General features: G+C 47.3%; 1 protein-coding gene across 9 annotated transcripts in view; it reads left to right on the forward strand.

Moving 5' to 3' along the window:
- The window catches only part of Syx1A (Syntaxin 1A), a 339,980-nt gene that overhangs the window by 50,018 nt on the left and 272,672 nt on the right, over positions 1-17,290 (forward strand). For all 9 annotated transcript variants that reach the window (XR_011716756.1, XM_071693838.1, XM_071693836.1 and 6 more), the window contains exon 2: positions 5,068-5,157. Coding sequence is in view for 8 of the 9 variants with exons in the window: in XM_071693838.1 (XP_071549939.1) it covers positions 5,068-5,157 (90 nt within the window). In the remaining variant the exon portion in view is untranslated. The remainder of the gene's footprint in view (positions 1-5,067; positions 5,158-17,290) is intronic.

The raw sequence follows: 17,290 nt of genomic DNA on the forward strand, positions 1-17,290 counted from the left end.
AGCACGCCGAAAGTGTTTACCCACGAGACGAGAATAACTCGGCGAGGAGCCGGCAGACGCAGGCAGAGAGAGGGAGGTGGGAACTGGGTAACACAGCTCTTGCGTGTGGCAAATTATCATGTGCAGTCGTCACCTCCCGTGAGGCAGACGAACGCAGCCGTAGTCGGATCATTATTGTTAATTGGTTTTGGGCTGTGGACTGGTGGTGGTGGCGGAGGTGAACCGGTTAAGACGATGGACGGATTTTAATTTGGTGATGTAGATTTTGTTGCTCTTATTAGGGAGGGGATGCTTGTGGTGGGTATCACGTCGACATGATCCGAGCTCGTTGTGAAGACGAGATATATATATATATATATATATATATATATATATATATATATATATATATATATATATATATATATATTACCTCAGGACCAGTTTCTATGAAACATGAGTCGCTGATCAAGTTGCTTTAGCAGGGAAGTGTAGACTCCTTTGGGCCGAGAAGTTCTTTCATGAGACCTTTAGCTGGTGTAGTCTGGTATGTATGTTGCAGGATTGAATGGCAATTAATCGATTACCAGATTGTTCATCGTTAATATGAAATCTGGACACCAGTCATACAACAGATTAGGCCGCACACACGTAGAGAGAGAGAGAGAGAGAGAGAGAGAGAGAGAGAGAGAGAGAGAGAGAGAGAGAGAGAGAGAGAGAGAGAGAGTCTAACCGTTTGGACTGTGTATAACAAGTTTGCAATTCATGATATGAGAACTGTTGATAAGCTGGAGAAAAACTTTGAAAATGTATCGCCTGTGAGTTTTTCATCAAGAATATCAGGAAAAATATTCTGTTAACGTATGAAGTGTCAAGGGCAGGTGCACCAGATAGTGGGCGTCCTGCACCTTTATATATGCCATGTTAGTTCACCGCTGTGGCTAAGATGAAAATAATCCAGAGTGGAACGCTATGTATAGAAATAGAATTCTTGGAATTGTATAGAAAGTATTGATATTAGAATTATTTCTCATAGAGTTACGGATATATATATATATATATATATATATATATATATATATATATATATATATATATATATATATATATATATATATGTATGTATATAAATATTATATATATAATGACCGACATACACGGGTGAAAACCTACCCCGAGATTGCCGTCTTGACTTGCATCATACCGTAAGCCAGGCGACGTGTGTCCCATGGAAGGCCTTCCCTAGTGGAGGTGTATGCCAGCCTGGTGCTGTGCTCAGGGCAGTATTCATAACTCATGCTAATGGGGACATGAAGTATATTAAGGTATATTCACGGGAGCACGTACGCTCGTCACGTCGCACATGTATTTGTCGTAACTTGTGCATTATAGTATGTCCTAGCTGGTGAATTATGTGGTGGTGACATTCCAGTGTCGCAAAAGTAATTTTTTTTTAGCCTTTGAGCATGACGGTACGATCCCAGTGGCACGACGGTACGACCTCAAGAGCATGACGGCACGACCCATGGTTATGATGGTCTGAGTTCTTGATCCAGACGACAAGGATCAGGTCAGACCCTAGGCCATCATACCTAAGGGTTACGGTGAAGGGAAATACCACTGTCCTTCAGGGGGTCGAACCCTCATGGTGAAGGATGGTAGCTAAATGTCATCACAGAACGCCATCCCAGGTTATATATACATTTTTCCTTGAATTCCTCAGACTTCATTTCAGCGTCTGGTGCATGTGATATATCACTCCAGTCGTACTGAGATCGTGTTATTGACAAAGAATATTCATCGATTGTATGAAATAAACAAGGCACATATGGCGCCATATTGCCTCCCTGTAATGGTATGGTATGATTGGTGTTAGTCATGTTAAGTATATACACATCATACATAAGACACACATCCACCTAACTGCTCTCATATGTTCAAGAGACACACATTCGACTTGTGCCAGTAATGGCACACCAGAGAACGGAGCTGTCATTGACGAGAGACTGTGCCACGTATAGACCTGGCAGATCTTTACGCGCAAATTTCTTTTCACAATTTAAAGTGCATATATCAATGCTTGAAGTTTGTTTACATAGCTTGACTTGGAAGGCTTTCAGCTGGGCCCCTTTAATGGATTTCCATGTAATATCGTTAGTGGACGTTTGTGTATACGGATACTTGTTAAGGCAGATGTGAGGGAACGTCCCAACGTTGTATTCCGCCCAGGTTTTGTAGTCTTGCTTCCGTGTCATACAGCCTGGCCAGCTTGTCCCTGCGCCTCTTTAGTGATCTTTGTACACCATGTCTTTTACCACCATACCTGACCCCTTTACTGACATGTCCCTTGCTTGCGTGTCCCTTGATGACGTCTTTCTACAGCATCCCTCTTCATACGGTGGTCCTCATCGTCTCGTCCCTTTATTGTGGTGTCCCAACTGTCATCCTCTCTACCTCCACACGCCTAATGACGTCTCCCTTTAACTGCCTCCCTTGCTGCTGGCCCCTGCCTTGCCTCCCACCCTCTCGCTGCCACTCTCTTACTGAACTTACATTAACTGCCGCCCTCAATTCCGCCTCCTCATCATAGTTGTCCCCTTCACTGTCTCCTCATTACCGTCCCTCTCCCTCCCTACTACCTCTTCACTGTCGCTCCCTTATTGCCTCTTCCTCACTGTCGCTTCCGAACTGCCTTTTCCTCCGTGCTGTCCTTTACTTAAGCCATTTCACTGTCGCCTCTTCCTTACTGCCCCCTCCTTACTGTCGTCCCCTCCCTGCTGCTCCCTCGCTAACTCTCTATACCTTCCCCTCTCATCCTCATCATTGTCACTTTTCATTCAGTTTTGTTTTCATATGTTTTATAACAGCGTAATGGGAATTAGAATAGCACGAAAAGAGGCGATGCTGGCATGATACGGCAGCTGGATGGGTAACTCCAGGAGCTGCCGTTGGTAGTAATTGCAAAACAGATTCCTGGTGGTCGTATACCTGCCGGTGGCTGTCAAGCCTTGCGATTATATTTTGGCGCAGGAGTCGTAATTCCCAGGTGTTAGGAGCAATATCTGTCGGGCGAGAGTCGGAAGGACCAGGACCTACTGGCTAGCGGCCCAACCCCCAGGCCTTGACCGCCCCTGCTGCTGCTCCTGCCGCTGGAAGACGGCTCATCCTCATGTTTATGCAGTCGGGGAAACTGCTGATCTTTCGTCAGCTCTTGATGGATGGGGGATTGCTGACTCCTCTGTTGCCTTTGGTGTCGCGGTGAGATTGTAGCTGACGCTGCTGTCTGGCGATCGTTCTACCTCCGCATCTGCTTGTACCAGGGAGTTAGTCCTTCTTACCTTAATTGCAAGGGGGGGGGGGGGGGGTAGGACAACCAAGGGTCATGGCTAACTTACACATCATCTTACAAGTTCGATATTGATCAGCAATTTGCCGTGTTTACCACAGAGGCACATAAAAGATTTAAATGATATATATATATATATATATATATATATATATATATATATATATATATATATATATATATATATATATATGTGTGTGTGTGTGTGTGTGTATTTTGAGGACTGTGTCGAAGATTATGATAGGTGATTGAGTATTCCATGAACGTCAGAGGGTCGGCTGACGCAGGCTGCCTTTGACGTGGTCACGTAGCCATAGTTACTGGCTGGCGAGGGTGGCGGGCCTGGTTACCAGGGGAGTCCCGTGGCATCGTGGGAGGCACTGGAGGCTAGGGATGTGGGAGGAGTGACCATGAGAGAGGCGGTGGGTGGCCTGTAGGAGGGGATTGAAGTGATGGAGGTAATGACAGGTGGGATGTGAGATGAGTTCCAGTGGGGTGATGATCACCAGAGGCAGAAAGATATGAACAGGAAACCAGAATTCACGTTAGTAGACGGCAAATCATTTCTCTACTGATGTGTTCTGTTCCATGATTGAAATAGATAGATATAACCACAGCAGACTTGGTACAAGAGGTGTTTAGTTGTGGGCACTTCTGAGTTCATTTATATATTGTACTGGTATGTGGATATCTTTGCTAGTGATATCTGAAATACGGGTGTATGGATGACCCATTGGTAGTAATGGTAGCCAGGTCAAAGATTAGGTTTTGAACTTGATTCAAATACCGAGTCACATGTTGGTGGAACTTAACAAAAATAACCCACGGACGTCTTATTATTAGATCGTCTAGCTTACTGAGTATTGTGGTGCTATATTTATCAGGGTTTACCGTAGTAGGATTAAAGTTAACAGGTTTTAACATTCCCGATGACGTAACTAATATTTAGGGAGACGGTGGAATACAAATGTGGGGTGAACTTGTGCTACGTTATCCTCAAGAGTAACTTGGACAGTTAGATATCACTGACTGGAAATCCTGGAGTTTTGCCTGATTATCAAGAGGAATTTTAACCCCGCATCATACAGTACACATAGACAGACTGAAGAAATGCTAATAAGTTGATGTAATAGTTGTGGTTTATGAACCATGATTCGTGTTGTGGTAAGGATATACAAGTATTTAATCATCCCTTGAAGGAGACGGAAGAAACTCAAGCCCTGCTTTGTGATGTCAAGTTTACTGTGGACTTCTTCTACGGTGATGTGTAGAGTAAGGTGTGGTTGTGTGGGTGAGGTTTGTTCATAGTTAAAGTGAGGAGGGGTGATTTATTTTCTGTCATGTATATTTCTGTGATTAAGAAAAAGCTGTATTAATGGCCTGTAGGTTATGACATGTGTTGTGTTGCACGTCATTGATGTTGATGTTGACTTGTGTTTGCTATTCCAGGTCATTGATGTACGAATTGTCGTATTATGTCTTGTTTGTAGTGTCGCATGGCATTGATGTGGTGGTGTTGACATATCTTTGTTGTTGCAGGTCATGATGTATAAGTTATGACGTCTTGTGTTTAGTGTTGCATGTCATGTGTTCCAGGTCAATGCTTTCTAAGTGTTGACAAGTGTAGTGTAGCGGTTCAGGTCATTAATCTGCATTGCCTTCCAGGTCCTTGAGTTATATGTTTATGTTATGGAGATGAGTGATGGCTCTGGCGTTGACCTGTGTTGTGCTTGGTGTTACAGGCGCAGAGTGACGAAGATGACGTGGGGCCAGACGACGTGGCCGTCAACGTGGACGGCAACGTGGGCTACATGGACGACTTCTTCAACGAGGTCAGTACCACACACGGGATGGTGTCTGGCATGCTTCAGCAGGAGAGCAAGACATGCTTCACGTGTACTACTGTGTGTGTGTGTGTGTGTGTGTGTGTGTGTGTGTGTGTGTGTGTGTGTGTGTGTGTGTGTGTGTGGCTCATGGCGTTATGTGGTTCATGATGGTGAAGGTAAGTTTCCATGGGCAGTTTGTGGATGGTTCATGTTCTTATACAAGAGCTGTTTGGCAGGGTAGCAGTAACTTTCGTGTATGACAGTACTGGAATGATCAGGTTGCTTGACAGTAGATGAAAACGGTACTGAACTTTGGAAGGTACACGGCTCTGAAGTCGACGGTATAGCGCCAGCACTCACCCTTCAGGGCTCATAACAGTGTGTGGAGGTCCTTTGTACCCTGGTGAAGGTACGTGGCAGTATGAGAAAGGTACCTGGCACTCAACTAAAGGTACGTGGCACTGTCAGGAAGTACGTGACCGAGGAAAGTAACTGACACAAGAAGGTACATGACACTCAGTAAGGTACGTAAAAACGGTCAAGGAGGTACGTGGCACTGTCATTAAGGTACTTGGCATAGTCAGGAAGGTACGTGGCACTGTCAGGGAGGTTTTACATAGCACTCTAGAGGGAAGTGTCAGGAAGGTTTGGCACTTTGTAGAACTTTTATGGCAACATGTGAGCTGATGGCACTGATTAGAAAATTTTTATGGCAGTATATCACCATTTGTCACCTCTGCAGACAGCGATACGTAAACAAATATAGATCTGTTTAGAAGATCTTTAGAAATATGTGAACATGTATTACTCTTAAGAAATAGGTTTGTGGTGGTGTGTGAACGTCATGTGCCATTGGGTAGAAGGTCTATGGAAGGTTTTGAACATGTGGATCTAGTTAGAATGGTTATGTCATTGTATGAACGTGTGACGTTGGGTAGAGGGGTTATGGCAACATGTGAACATGTGGCAGTGTTTAGAAATTGTATAGCAGCTTATGAGAGGCCCACAGGCGGTGTTTGTGTGGAAAGGCCATGGCAGCATGTGGAAGGCCCATGGCAGGGTGTGGTGCGTGGCAGGGAGTTGTTGTGAAGGGCTGGTGGCGGCGGGAGGGAGGTCATCACTCACCGTGTCTGCCGAGCCTCTATAGCCTGGCGATAATGGCCGAGCCAAAAACAGCCGGGGAGGAAAATGCCGTACTTGTCTGGTGCTTGATAGTGGCCAAGATTTATGGCAGTGGCAAGCGACTGCTGCATGGTGGAGGGGCGCGGAAGGTGGTGAGTACGAGAGGAGGAAGAGGACGGTGCGGGGTTGAAGGGAGGAAGGGAGTGGATAGGAGAAAAAGGGGGAGGGAGTTGAAGGGAGGGGTGGGAGAGAAGGAGTAAGAGAAAGCGGGAGAGTGAGTTAGAAGGAGGAGGGGAGTGAGCGAGATGAGAAAGGCGTGATTAAGAAGGGAGTGATGTGAGTAAGGAAGGGGTGAGAATTAAGATGAGAGGGAAGTTGGTAGAAAGGAAAGGAAAACGAGCTAAAGGAGAGGGAAGTGTTTACAACGTGACGGAAATTATGGGAGATATGAGACCAGTGGTGGCCAAAAGGCAGGATTAGCGCGTACTGCTCACCGCAGAATAATATAGAGTTGATTGAACGCTAGTAGTCTACTTCTGGGTGAGGTAGAAAGCCAAGAGAGCAACCTGGGCCAAAAAATTGGAATTTGACAGCCACTAAAGTGCTGGCTCACTGCCAAGCCGTCACTAACCCTCCCGATACCCTGGTGGGTAGTACCGGTTTGTTAGGGCCTTATATGTGTATCACTAGGGTTTATTAGGGCCTCATGAATGTGGCACTTGGGTTTATTAGGGCCTTATGTGTAGCACTTCGGTTTATTAGGGCCCATGTATCTAGCACAGAGGGTTTATATGGCCCTCATATGTGTAGCACTAAGGGTTTATTTGGTCCTCATACGTGTAGCACTTAAGGATTATAAGGGCCTCGTATGTTTAGCGCTTGGGGTGTATTAGGGCTTCATGAGTATAGAGAGACATGGAGGCCAGGGGACTCTGTCTCTATACTCATGTGTATCAGACGTGGGATGTTTCAGGTCTTACTGTGCACACAGCACCAGGTATTCACAGGAAACATTGTGGTCATTTCTCTGTGAGTGGCTCTTTATGCATCAAATATTGTTTACATTGTTGGTTACGAAGTCCTCATTCCACCACCATGAACAGACGTTATTAGGAAACTCATGTTGGAAATGGGTCACAAATGGCCTCAGTTCTGTGAAACTGATTTGAGATTGTAAGTCATTTATTTTCCCTGCAAGTATTTGTAACTTGCCTAAGGTTGGGAAGGCTTCAGGTCTTAGTAATAGTAAGACTTCTGTAAACTTGTAAGTTTGTAGTGGGTACTAACTCCTCTCAAGGCTTCAATGTACGCCAATATCAAGTAGAGGTTTGTGTATGTTTCTTAACTCGTTCTGGAGAGCTGGGCATGGATTATATTTAATTTATATGGATGGAAAAAGAGTCTTTAAATTATTGTAATTATCTTAAAGAGTTCCAGTGTTTAGAGAGTTTGGGACTTGGATATTATGTAGACTGTAAAGGACATTGCTGCATAGTTTGAAACACTCATTTCTTAAGAATCCACATACAAGTTTCTTGGAGAGGATTACCCATGGTGAGGTCTGGATTTCCAATGAAGTTCTCGACACAGTTTCATTCCAGTCTCGGATGGAATGATGGCTGGTTGAGGCCCTCCTACAAGAGTGCACGCCCCTTGGGTATCATTACTTGACCTTTAATCTGAGACTTAAGGGTCGTACGTCGTATTTCTGTTTGTCGTTACAAGAAGTGTAGGAAGGTGTATCACAGCATCGGGGTTGGCTTTACGGTGAGGTGACGTGTTGGATATCCGGGATCTTGCGTTGCAGACGTTCTTGGGTGAGGCTGCGGCGACTGGGTTGCCGGTCGTGCAGAGAAACCCGTTTTAAGGTGATGGTGTTGAAGGCGGAGGCGGCGGCGGTGGGCGCCGGGTCCTAGCACCCAAGCCACCGGCTGGTTGGCCAGGCTGGCTGGCGGTATTGGTCGCCGCTGCTCTCACTCAGTCTCCCGGCTCTCTCCTGTATTCCCCTCCCCCCCACCCCCCAGCTCACGAGATTACCGCCCCTTGGCTACTGTGACATGATAGCGAGAGCAGCGCATCATTTGCCCCAGTTTGACCAATGTGCTGACACGGACCATCCACTAGGGGTCACAATGGTTTGCCCTAGCACGGGCCTGGTAGACCCCTCTCTCGCTGTAGCAGGAGATCTCTTCCCGTTGCAGAAGGAGACCTCTTCCCGCTGCAGCAGGAGTTCCATTTCCGATGGGGATAGGAAACATCCTCCTACAGCAGGATAAACGCCACCAGCAGGAGCAGCAATCTAAGCCTGCACCCTCGGTTGTATCGTGTGTTGCCTCTGTACGTATTAACACGAGTGAGGAGGGTGTTGACGGACAGAGCCGCTGGTGACACGGCGGAGTGGCCGGCATCGCCAGGATCCTTAGATAGTGGCCGGGCGGGCAGGGGGCCAAGAAGGAGCGGTTGAGGAGCCGTCGGGGTGCTGGGAGAGGGGATTGTCTGGCAGAGGTTAGCCTGATCACTGTGCCAGGGAGGAAATGGCCAGCAGAAGGTGAGATTGGATAATGTGGGGAAGAGAGGTTCTTAGGGGTCAGGAGGAAGGGGAGGGTGTTAAGGGTTAGGAGGAAGAGTAGAGTGTCAGGGGTTAGGAGAAAGAGAGAGGTAGTGGGTATGAAGGGAAAGATACGGAGGAGGGAAGTAGGGTTAAGGGAGGGGTAGTAGATGGGGTTAAGGGTTAAGATGTTTTTTGGATGAGGCAGGAGTTAGAGGGGAGACAGTTAGAGGTGGCGAGAAGACGGCCAAAATTTGTTGTAGGGAGGCACGGGTGAAGGGTTAGGAGGTAGAGGTGAAGGGTTAGGAGGTAGGGAAAGTGTTAGGGGGTCGGGTGAAGAGTTAGGGGTAAAACGTCAGTGAGCAAGGGTGGAGAGTTTGTTAGTAGGAAGAGAAGTTAGATATGACAACGGAGGTGGAGAATGGGAGGAAGTCTACCTAGCCAGCCAAACTCATGCACCGTCTAGACACAGTTTCTGCCCCACCCGCCTCCCCAGACTGAAAAAAAAAACATTAATCCCAGACGTATATATTGACCATAAAGTTTGTTTGGGTTCCTCGCTAATATTCGCGGTAGTCAGCCTTATTTTTTGTAACGCCTCGTTTTTCTTGTTTTTAGAACACAGATCTTTTGATATCTGATATGGAAACCTTATACACTTACCCTCATTTGTTAACTGTTAAGGATATCGTGTAAGTGTTGACTGAGATAAACGTAAGGCATCTAGAAGAAAAGTGGATGTCCCTGGCTGCCATATTAGCTTCTGGTTGTTCTAGGGTGAGGAGCTTAATGATCTAGGGTGAAGAGCTTGATACTTTAGTGTGAAATGACATACTCTACTGTGATATGGCTGATATTTTATGGTGGCGAGGCTGATACTCGAGGGTGAGGTGACTGGTGAGTTTGAGGTGAGGAGGGTAGTGCTCGAGGGTGAGGTTACATGGCCTAAGGTGATAAGGTGATTGTTACTTTAAGGTGACGGTGTGTGCCATGTCGTGACCAGGTCTGTAAGGTGTGCTGAGGATGAAAGGAAAGTGGGTCAGGGAAAAGCAAGGGTTCGCCTCTCTCCTCAGTCGCAGGGATGAAGGGACGGGAGGCAGTATTTGAGGGGAGGTGGTGAGGAAGAGTAGGAGGGAGGGGGAGGATGAGAGACGGGAGGAGGGCGGGGGAAGCAAAGTACAGAATAGTGCAATGGTAACAGGAGAGGGAAGAGAAGGGGGCGGGGGTAATGCATTAGAGTCTTCTCGGGTCAATTCTTCTGCTGGTAGGTAAGGAGGGTATTGTAAGGGAGTTGATGAAGACGCTCAGTTCAAAGATATATTGTTATCGCCATGTTGTTACACTGCTTCGAATGATTGTTAATCAAGTCCTATTTCCAGGTTACTTACTAGCCTATAGTTGAGAGAATCATACAGATTTCTCTTCTTGTATACTGGAACAATGTCTGCACATGTCTTGTCCCCTCAGGATTATTCACTTTGTCATCGACTCTGAATATTGTTGGAAGGTAAGCAGACGCCCGTCACACACTCCTTCATTGCCCATGCAGGTATGACACCTGGTCCAAGGGATTTAGTACCATCCGGTTCCTTCTATACAGTGTAACGTTGTCCTCGTCAGCAGTAAAAGGTTCATCCAACCTTCGTCCATCCCCGGAGTTTGTGTGTCCTCATTTCTTAAAATGGACCTGACTTTACCGTTCGCTACTTGACGTATATCTACGTATATCTTCTTTCTCTGAAATGTGTCCCTCATGGACTTGTACTGTCTACAACAGCTGTAACATACAACTTATACCTTCCACAACTTTGACATATAAGTTGTACCATCCACAACAGCAAGTACATACAACTTAACCGGATAAAGATGATGAAACATTTACGGATTATCCGTAATGTTATGTGCAGATTAATCCTCACTCTTTCCTCTCCATATTAATCACTTTATGATTATTTCCACCCTAATCTGTATCTTTCATCAGCCAGAGTAATAGGGGGTCTTATATATATAATACCCCTAACGTAGACTCCCCCTTTCCGCTTCAACACCTGTGTTCCACCTTGATGTTTTAATGCTTCTTAAGATTTTTGTTTGCGTGTATGTGCGGCATGGGGGGGGGGGGGGGGGGGGCGATGCAAGGCGAGGGGGGGGGAGGGGGGTTATGTATTACTGGGTGTGGTAGTAGTGAGCTGTGGCAGAGAGCGTGACTACAAGAAAAGTGGGTGATGGTTGGAGAGAGAGAGAGAGAGAGAGAGAGAGAGAGAGAGAGAGAGAGAGAGAGAGAGAGAGAGAGAGGAGAGGTACCTCTATGAGGAGCCTGTTGGTATATACACACCCGGCGGATGTCACACGGAACGCACCTGTCATTCATGTGTGCTGAACCATCTGGGTCGTGAGGGGGTACGAAGGCCCACGGGGGGGTGCGCGACATCAAAGAGCAACCTGGCGGATCAGAGGAGTACGGGCCCCAGCCAGACCTGAGCCGACCATGTAGGCAGAAAGCAAGCGTAGCTTATAATGCGTCAGGTGGAGGTAGTTACCAGATTATCCTGACAGGGTTCTCAGCGGACCCACGTCCCCCTTGGACCAACATATGAACAGGTCCAGCCATATCAGGTCCAGGGTATAAACTAGTCCCCCCCCCCGTCTTATTGGTCCAAGATTTGAACTGGTTCAGTCTCATTGGTCCAGACTATATATAATCTGATCCAGTCTTATTGGTACAAGATTTCAACTGGTTCAGTCTCATTGGTCCAGACTATTATCTGATCCAGTCTTATTGGTACAAGATAGGAACTGGTCCACTCACAGTGGTCCAGAATAAGCTCTGAAAAACCCTCTGGTCTTAGTTTTTTGCTCAGCAGATTGTCTTCAGTCTTGCTTACTGGCCTGATGGCACTGTTCCAGGCTGTGCACCGGTCCATGTACCGACTCATTGTTATCGGTCCAGGATGTACGCTGGCCTAGAGTTGCTCGTCCCCAGGGTCTGCACAGACACAGACGTGCTGATATAGGGTGTACGTCACCCAGACTTGCTGGTCCAGGCTGCGTACTGACCCAGACTTGCTGGTCCAGGGTGCGTACTGACCCAGACTTCCTGGTCCAGGGTGCGCACTGACCCAGACTTGCTGGTCCAGGGTGCGTACTGACCCAGACTTGCTGGTCCAGGGTGCGTACTGACCCAGACTTGCTGGTCCAGGGTGCGTACTGACCCAGACTTAGTTTTGGTGGCTGGACGAGTATTGACCCGGTCTAGTTGGCACAGCTGTCCACTGTAACGGGGTCGCTATGTTATGAAATGGGGGGAAGAGGAGGGGAAGGTGGTGGTTAGGTGGGAGGGGGGAGTTGGTAATTTAAAGGGGTTGGGGGGAATAGTGAGTCGTTGTGGAGGGGGAAAAGGGAGGGAGGGAGGGAGGGGGAGGGGGGTTAATCGATCCCCCCCTCCCCCCCAAATCTGCTTCCACCGGAAGGAGGTTTAGCAACACACGTCCCCACCGTCGGTGACTTACCGTACACGTCACCGTCTTTGATGTGACGTGTGTGTGTGTGTGTGTGTGTGTGTGTGTGTGTGTGTGTGTGTGTGTCTACGTTGAAGTCATTGTGAAGTCTGGTGCAGAAGAATGACGAGACATTGAGATCAGAATATTAGTTTGATGGTGGTAATCCGGAGGTATGAGTTCTCTTAAGAAGGGATGGGGTGGGAGGGTACATGTTGGAGTGAATGCCTCTATGTTGGGTGAAATGTTAACAAGTTGGATGTCAATGTCCGTATGTTTGTTTAAATGTCAGTATGTTTGGCTAAATGTCTGAGGGTACATTAGGGTGATTTGAATGTGTGAAGATCTAGTTCATGGTTGGTGTATTTAAGGTCAAGGATGGCGAGAGAGGTTTTCACCGCTGGAGATGAATTCTTTAGGATCCGTATTATTGTATTTCTTTTCAGGTTCCTGAATGAAGCCCCTTTGCGTGTGAACCAATAATGTGGTATTTGAATGTAAGCAAATGCCATGCCATCGTAAAGTTGTACGATACAATTCCGAGCTCCGATGTTTTGCAACGCCGATGTTAGCTTAATCGAGCAGAGCGGTGTGTAATTCACGCGGTTAATGGGTTACTGGAAACATTTACGAGCGCCCTTGTATTGGGGGGGTAAATACAGTTGTGTTGTGTTGGTGAGGCATGAAGGGGATGTGTCGGGTGGCGATTAGGTCGTTTCTCACGCTTCGTGTCTCGGGTTAACGATCGTAAGACTCGCAAGTAACTTGTTTTTCTGTATTTTTTTTTTTTTTTTCCTTCTCCTCGGGTTGGCCAGGCAGGACTCCAGTTAGGGCGGCTTTTGTGCCTTGGTTATCTGGCATTTGTCTGGAATCCAGAGTCATTGGTGTGTTATCATCCTGGAGTCTGGACGCATTTGCTGCGGCCTCCGGGATGGAATACCTTGGCTAAATATAGACCGCTCCGTCCCTAGAGTGTCTAGGGCAAGACTGGAGGGCCTCATCATAGTCTCATTGTGGCGTATTGCTTGCTACACATCCTTGAATGCAGATGAAAAGATACGTACGAGGGGAGAGAGAGAGAGAGAGAGAGAGAGAGAGAGAGAGAGAGAGAGAGAGAGAGAGAGAGAGAGAGAGAGAGAGAGAATGTTAAAGGAGATATTGGTAGTGGTAGAGAGGGACTTACTCCAGTTGTAGTTAAAGTTATTCCCACGGTGAAATTGGCGGCGTGTACAGCTGTGTAACACAAAATGAAGGTGATGCAGCAATTGACCTGGGAACTTGGACTCCCACACACCCGGGGGGTGTATACACCACACACAGTGACCCAGCCAGCCAGACAGCACGACCCTTTCTCTACCTCTAGATGGGAGTGGGGGCATCTCTTTTATTTCTCCCAGTTGACAAAGGCTTCAGTCACGGGTAGAAGAGTTCTCATCGAGGTCAGCCTCGAATGAGAAAAGAATGCTAAATATACAAAGAAAGACGGGAAAGGTTAAACCAAGAGGTATTGAAAGGGGGCGGTGTTCGCATCCCTGCCCAGCTCCCTCCGAAGGTTCTCGTGTGGGGAATGGTTATATAGGTCGAGGCGGAAGGTAGTTTAGAGCTGTAGTTTGAGTTAAGGATAAAGGATCGTCGCAATTGTTGAATCTTTGGCAATTCCAGCAGAGGTCTCGTGATGTCTCATGTGTTCTGACCCGATGGCACCGTAACATTTGGTCTGTTGTCGTTGTTAGGGCAGACACTGACGGGTCTCATGGTAGGTATTGGCGGTGTGGTTGAGGCATGGCTGGTTGAAGGCCGTACTCTTGTGACCTCCTGGTGGTGATGGTAGTGAGGTAAGAGGGTGGTTGAAGACAAGGCTCTAGTGGCTTCGTGGTGGTGGTGGTGGTAGTGAGGTAAGAGTGTTGAAAGCGAGGCTTTGGTGGCATCATGTGTGTGTGTGTGTGTGTGTGTGTGTGTGTGTGTGGGGACGGGAGTTTGGTTGTCGCAGTGATGGTCGTTGAGTTACAAGCAGACACACACCGCACTCGGCCCACCACCCAAAAGTCCTAGGTGTGGCCACGCCATATTTAATTTACTGAAATGCACACACTGCATACACAGTATGCACTCACGTAGAGACATTAGAGTCAGCTCTTGGATGCATGCGTATCTTCAACACAAAAATGTATACCTAATTTTGGAGGTTCCTTGTATCATTTGTAGACTCTACCACAAAGATTCTGTCGGCCTTCGAAAAATTTTTGTCTAATGCTGAAGAGTAGCAGGTTAGGGGTTGATATAACATATTTTCGACGTGCAGGTTTGATGAGAGCGATATGCCCGTAGACTTGACATATTGGATGCATCAGTCGGCCTTTTGAGCATCCCATCACATCTTCCTATACCGAGGAGATTAAACGTATTGTTGGGCCAGTTTTCTCGAGCATTAGGATTCAAGTCCAAGAAACCAATCCTCACTCTACAGTTTCTCTTATGTGGCCCCACCTTGAATACCGTGGTCAGTTTGGATCACCTTTCTTGAAAAATAGATAGAATAGGGTAACAGCGGCGAGCTACCAAGATGATTCCCGAACTTAGACAGAAATCCTGTGTGAGCCATCCGGATGACCCAAAGATTTTCTGATTATAAAAAAAGTTATGTGGTGATGCAGGCATACAAATGATCAAAGTCTGTGTCAGTCTTGATCTCAAGATAAATCAATCTGCTTTCATTCCTAACATTGGATGGAAACTCGAATGAGGCAAAGTACTTTCTCTTCAGTAGGTTATCACAGGCTTATTTTCAAAATACCGTCAGACTTTCGATGAAAAACGTGATCAGACTTTGGGGTCATCTGCTGCTTGGGGGGACCCAGTAGCTCAAGAGCTGCTCAGGTTTATTACACTGGTGTTGGGTCGCTTGAGCGGTGTGTGTGTGTGTGTGGTGGCTCGGGGCTGCCGCGCCACCAAACAAGCAGAGTGGAGCGAGCCACACTGCTGCCTCTCCCACCTTTATTGTCCACATATCATACTGAAAGTTCTGCATGTCGCTTCCAGGTCTGGGGCCTTCTTTTGGTTGGGACCTGCTCGCCCGCTGGTGGAGGGGTGAGGGAAATGAGCCCAGGACTCCTTGTTGGTCCCAGGGGCGGGGCGGACGCTGGGTGTTGGGTGAGAGGGCTGGTGTAAAAGCCTCTCCTCCCCTTCCCCTGGCGAGGACGAGCGAAAAGGAGAAGGAAGTGGGACGTGACGTGTATCATAAGGCGTTCAGATGGTCACTTAGCGTCGGAGGAAGAGTGCGGCCTCCATAGGGGAGGACCTTTGCCAAGCTTTGATGATGGTAGTTTATGGACGGAGTGGGTTAGTTGGGAGAGTTGTTGACAGGGACGGGCAGCGTTTGGAGACAGGTTTTTATAATATATACTAATAATATGGGTAGCAGGATATTTTCTTTCTTTTAGTTCACACGGATTTCTGAACTCGTTTCTGCTGACAAATTGCAAATAACGTGGAAGGAGTTTGAAAGAATGGTTGGAATTAACCCAGGTGGTGAAAGACTTGATGGCTTACGTATAGAAGCTACAGCCTTACACCCATATCCCTAAGAGCGTCCCCTCTCCTCACAGACCCCAGCGTGAGTCTCCGGTTGTTCCTGTTCTCCTGTTTTTATGTAGTGAAGTCTTTGTCAGACGGTATCAAAGAATTTCACTTAAGATATTTAAAAATTTTATGTAGTCTTCAGGAGACAGCCTCCTCTGTTGGAGAATGACTTCAGTACACATTGTCTTGTGTAAGTGTTTTCCTTGCTTGCGAAAAGTCTTTGTTGTACTGATTGAAAGATCGTAAAACTTTAGCATAAGAGGGAAGAGTACAGGGGGTTTACCTTGGCTCCCCACGTTGTGGATGTAATGAAATGGTTGGGCTGGAGGACATGGATATTAAACCTCTCGAGACGCCTGACCTCGATGGTACGAACCTTGGGTTTGTTGACGTTACCTATGACCCTACCCGTACGGGTCAGGTGGGAGGTCAAGGCCATCATACCCGAAGGGTTCCTCCCGCTCCGTTGTGCTCAGGGGGATCAGGCCACATCGAGGGAAGGGGGTAACAGTAGCCCCGCTGGGTCGTCTTGTGTGCCAGAAATTGATAAAGGAAAACCTAATGGCTTTGAAGTCTGCATTTCAAGGAGTTTTGGAGCCTTTAGAGAAGCGCATCCGTGTACAGTGTACAGGAATTGGTTGAGGAGGACGTGGAGAATAAATGACAGTGATGTGATAGTAGGAAGGGGTGGTGGAAAGGAATCCAGGCCTACAGGACGAAAAGAAGACAGGAAAGTGAGAGGGAAAAGTGAGTGAGGGAGGGCCGAGAAGGGAGTGGGTGGAGAAAGGAGTGAGGGACTCGGGAAGTGTAAGAGGATGAAATGGTGAAGAGCTGGAGGTAATGGCTATATGGGTGAGGGGCGGATGTTGAAGTGTGTAAAGGGAACCGGGCGTCTGGTGATTAGTTTTAGCAGGACGGGTCAGTAATGGGAGAGGGGAAGGGGAGTGGAAGAGGGGAGGAGTGAGGTGTGAAAGGTGAGTGATGGAGAGCGGAAGTCAACAGTGGTAGAGTCGTGAGTGCAGTGTAGACATGAAACATTAAGCAGAGAGGAAGAGGGATCTGAGACAGGGGGGAACAGTAGCGGAAGGAGAGAGAAGGTGAAGACTTGAGGTTGGAGGGAAATGAAATGAGAAAATGAAAATTGGAAGATAGTTGTGGACCGAATGAGGAGGATGAGACAGAATGGGGCAGCAGTAGATGTATTAAAGTGAAATGAAGAGAAATGTAATTCAGATGCCATGAGGATGGGTGTGAAGGGAACAGAGATGAAGAAAGGAGAATGAGACTTCTGGAGACATGAGGTAAGTCGGAGCAGCCATGAGGGCAGTGGAGGGGAGAAATAACCTCATGTCAGGACCAGGAAGGGAGACGCCCCGTCTGACTGAGGGGAGAG

Source organism: Panulirus ornatus, chromosome 56 (genome assembly GCF_036320965.1).
Source record: "Panulirus ornatus isolate Po-2019 chromosome 56, ASM3632096v1, whole genome shotgun sequence".
Classification (NCBI taxonomy): domain Eukaryota; kingdom Metazoa; phylum Arthropoda; class Malacostraca; order Decapoda; family Palinuridae; genus Panulirus; species Panulirus ornatus.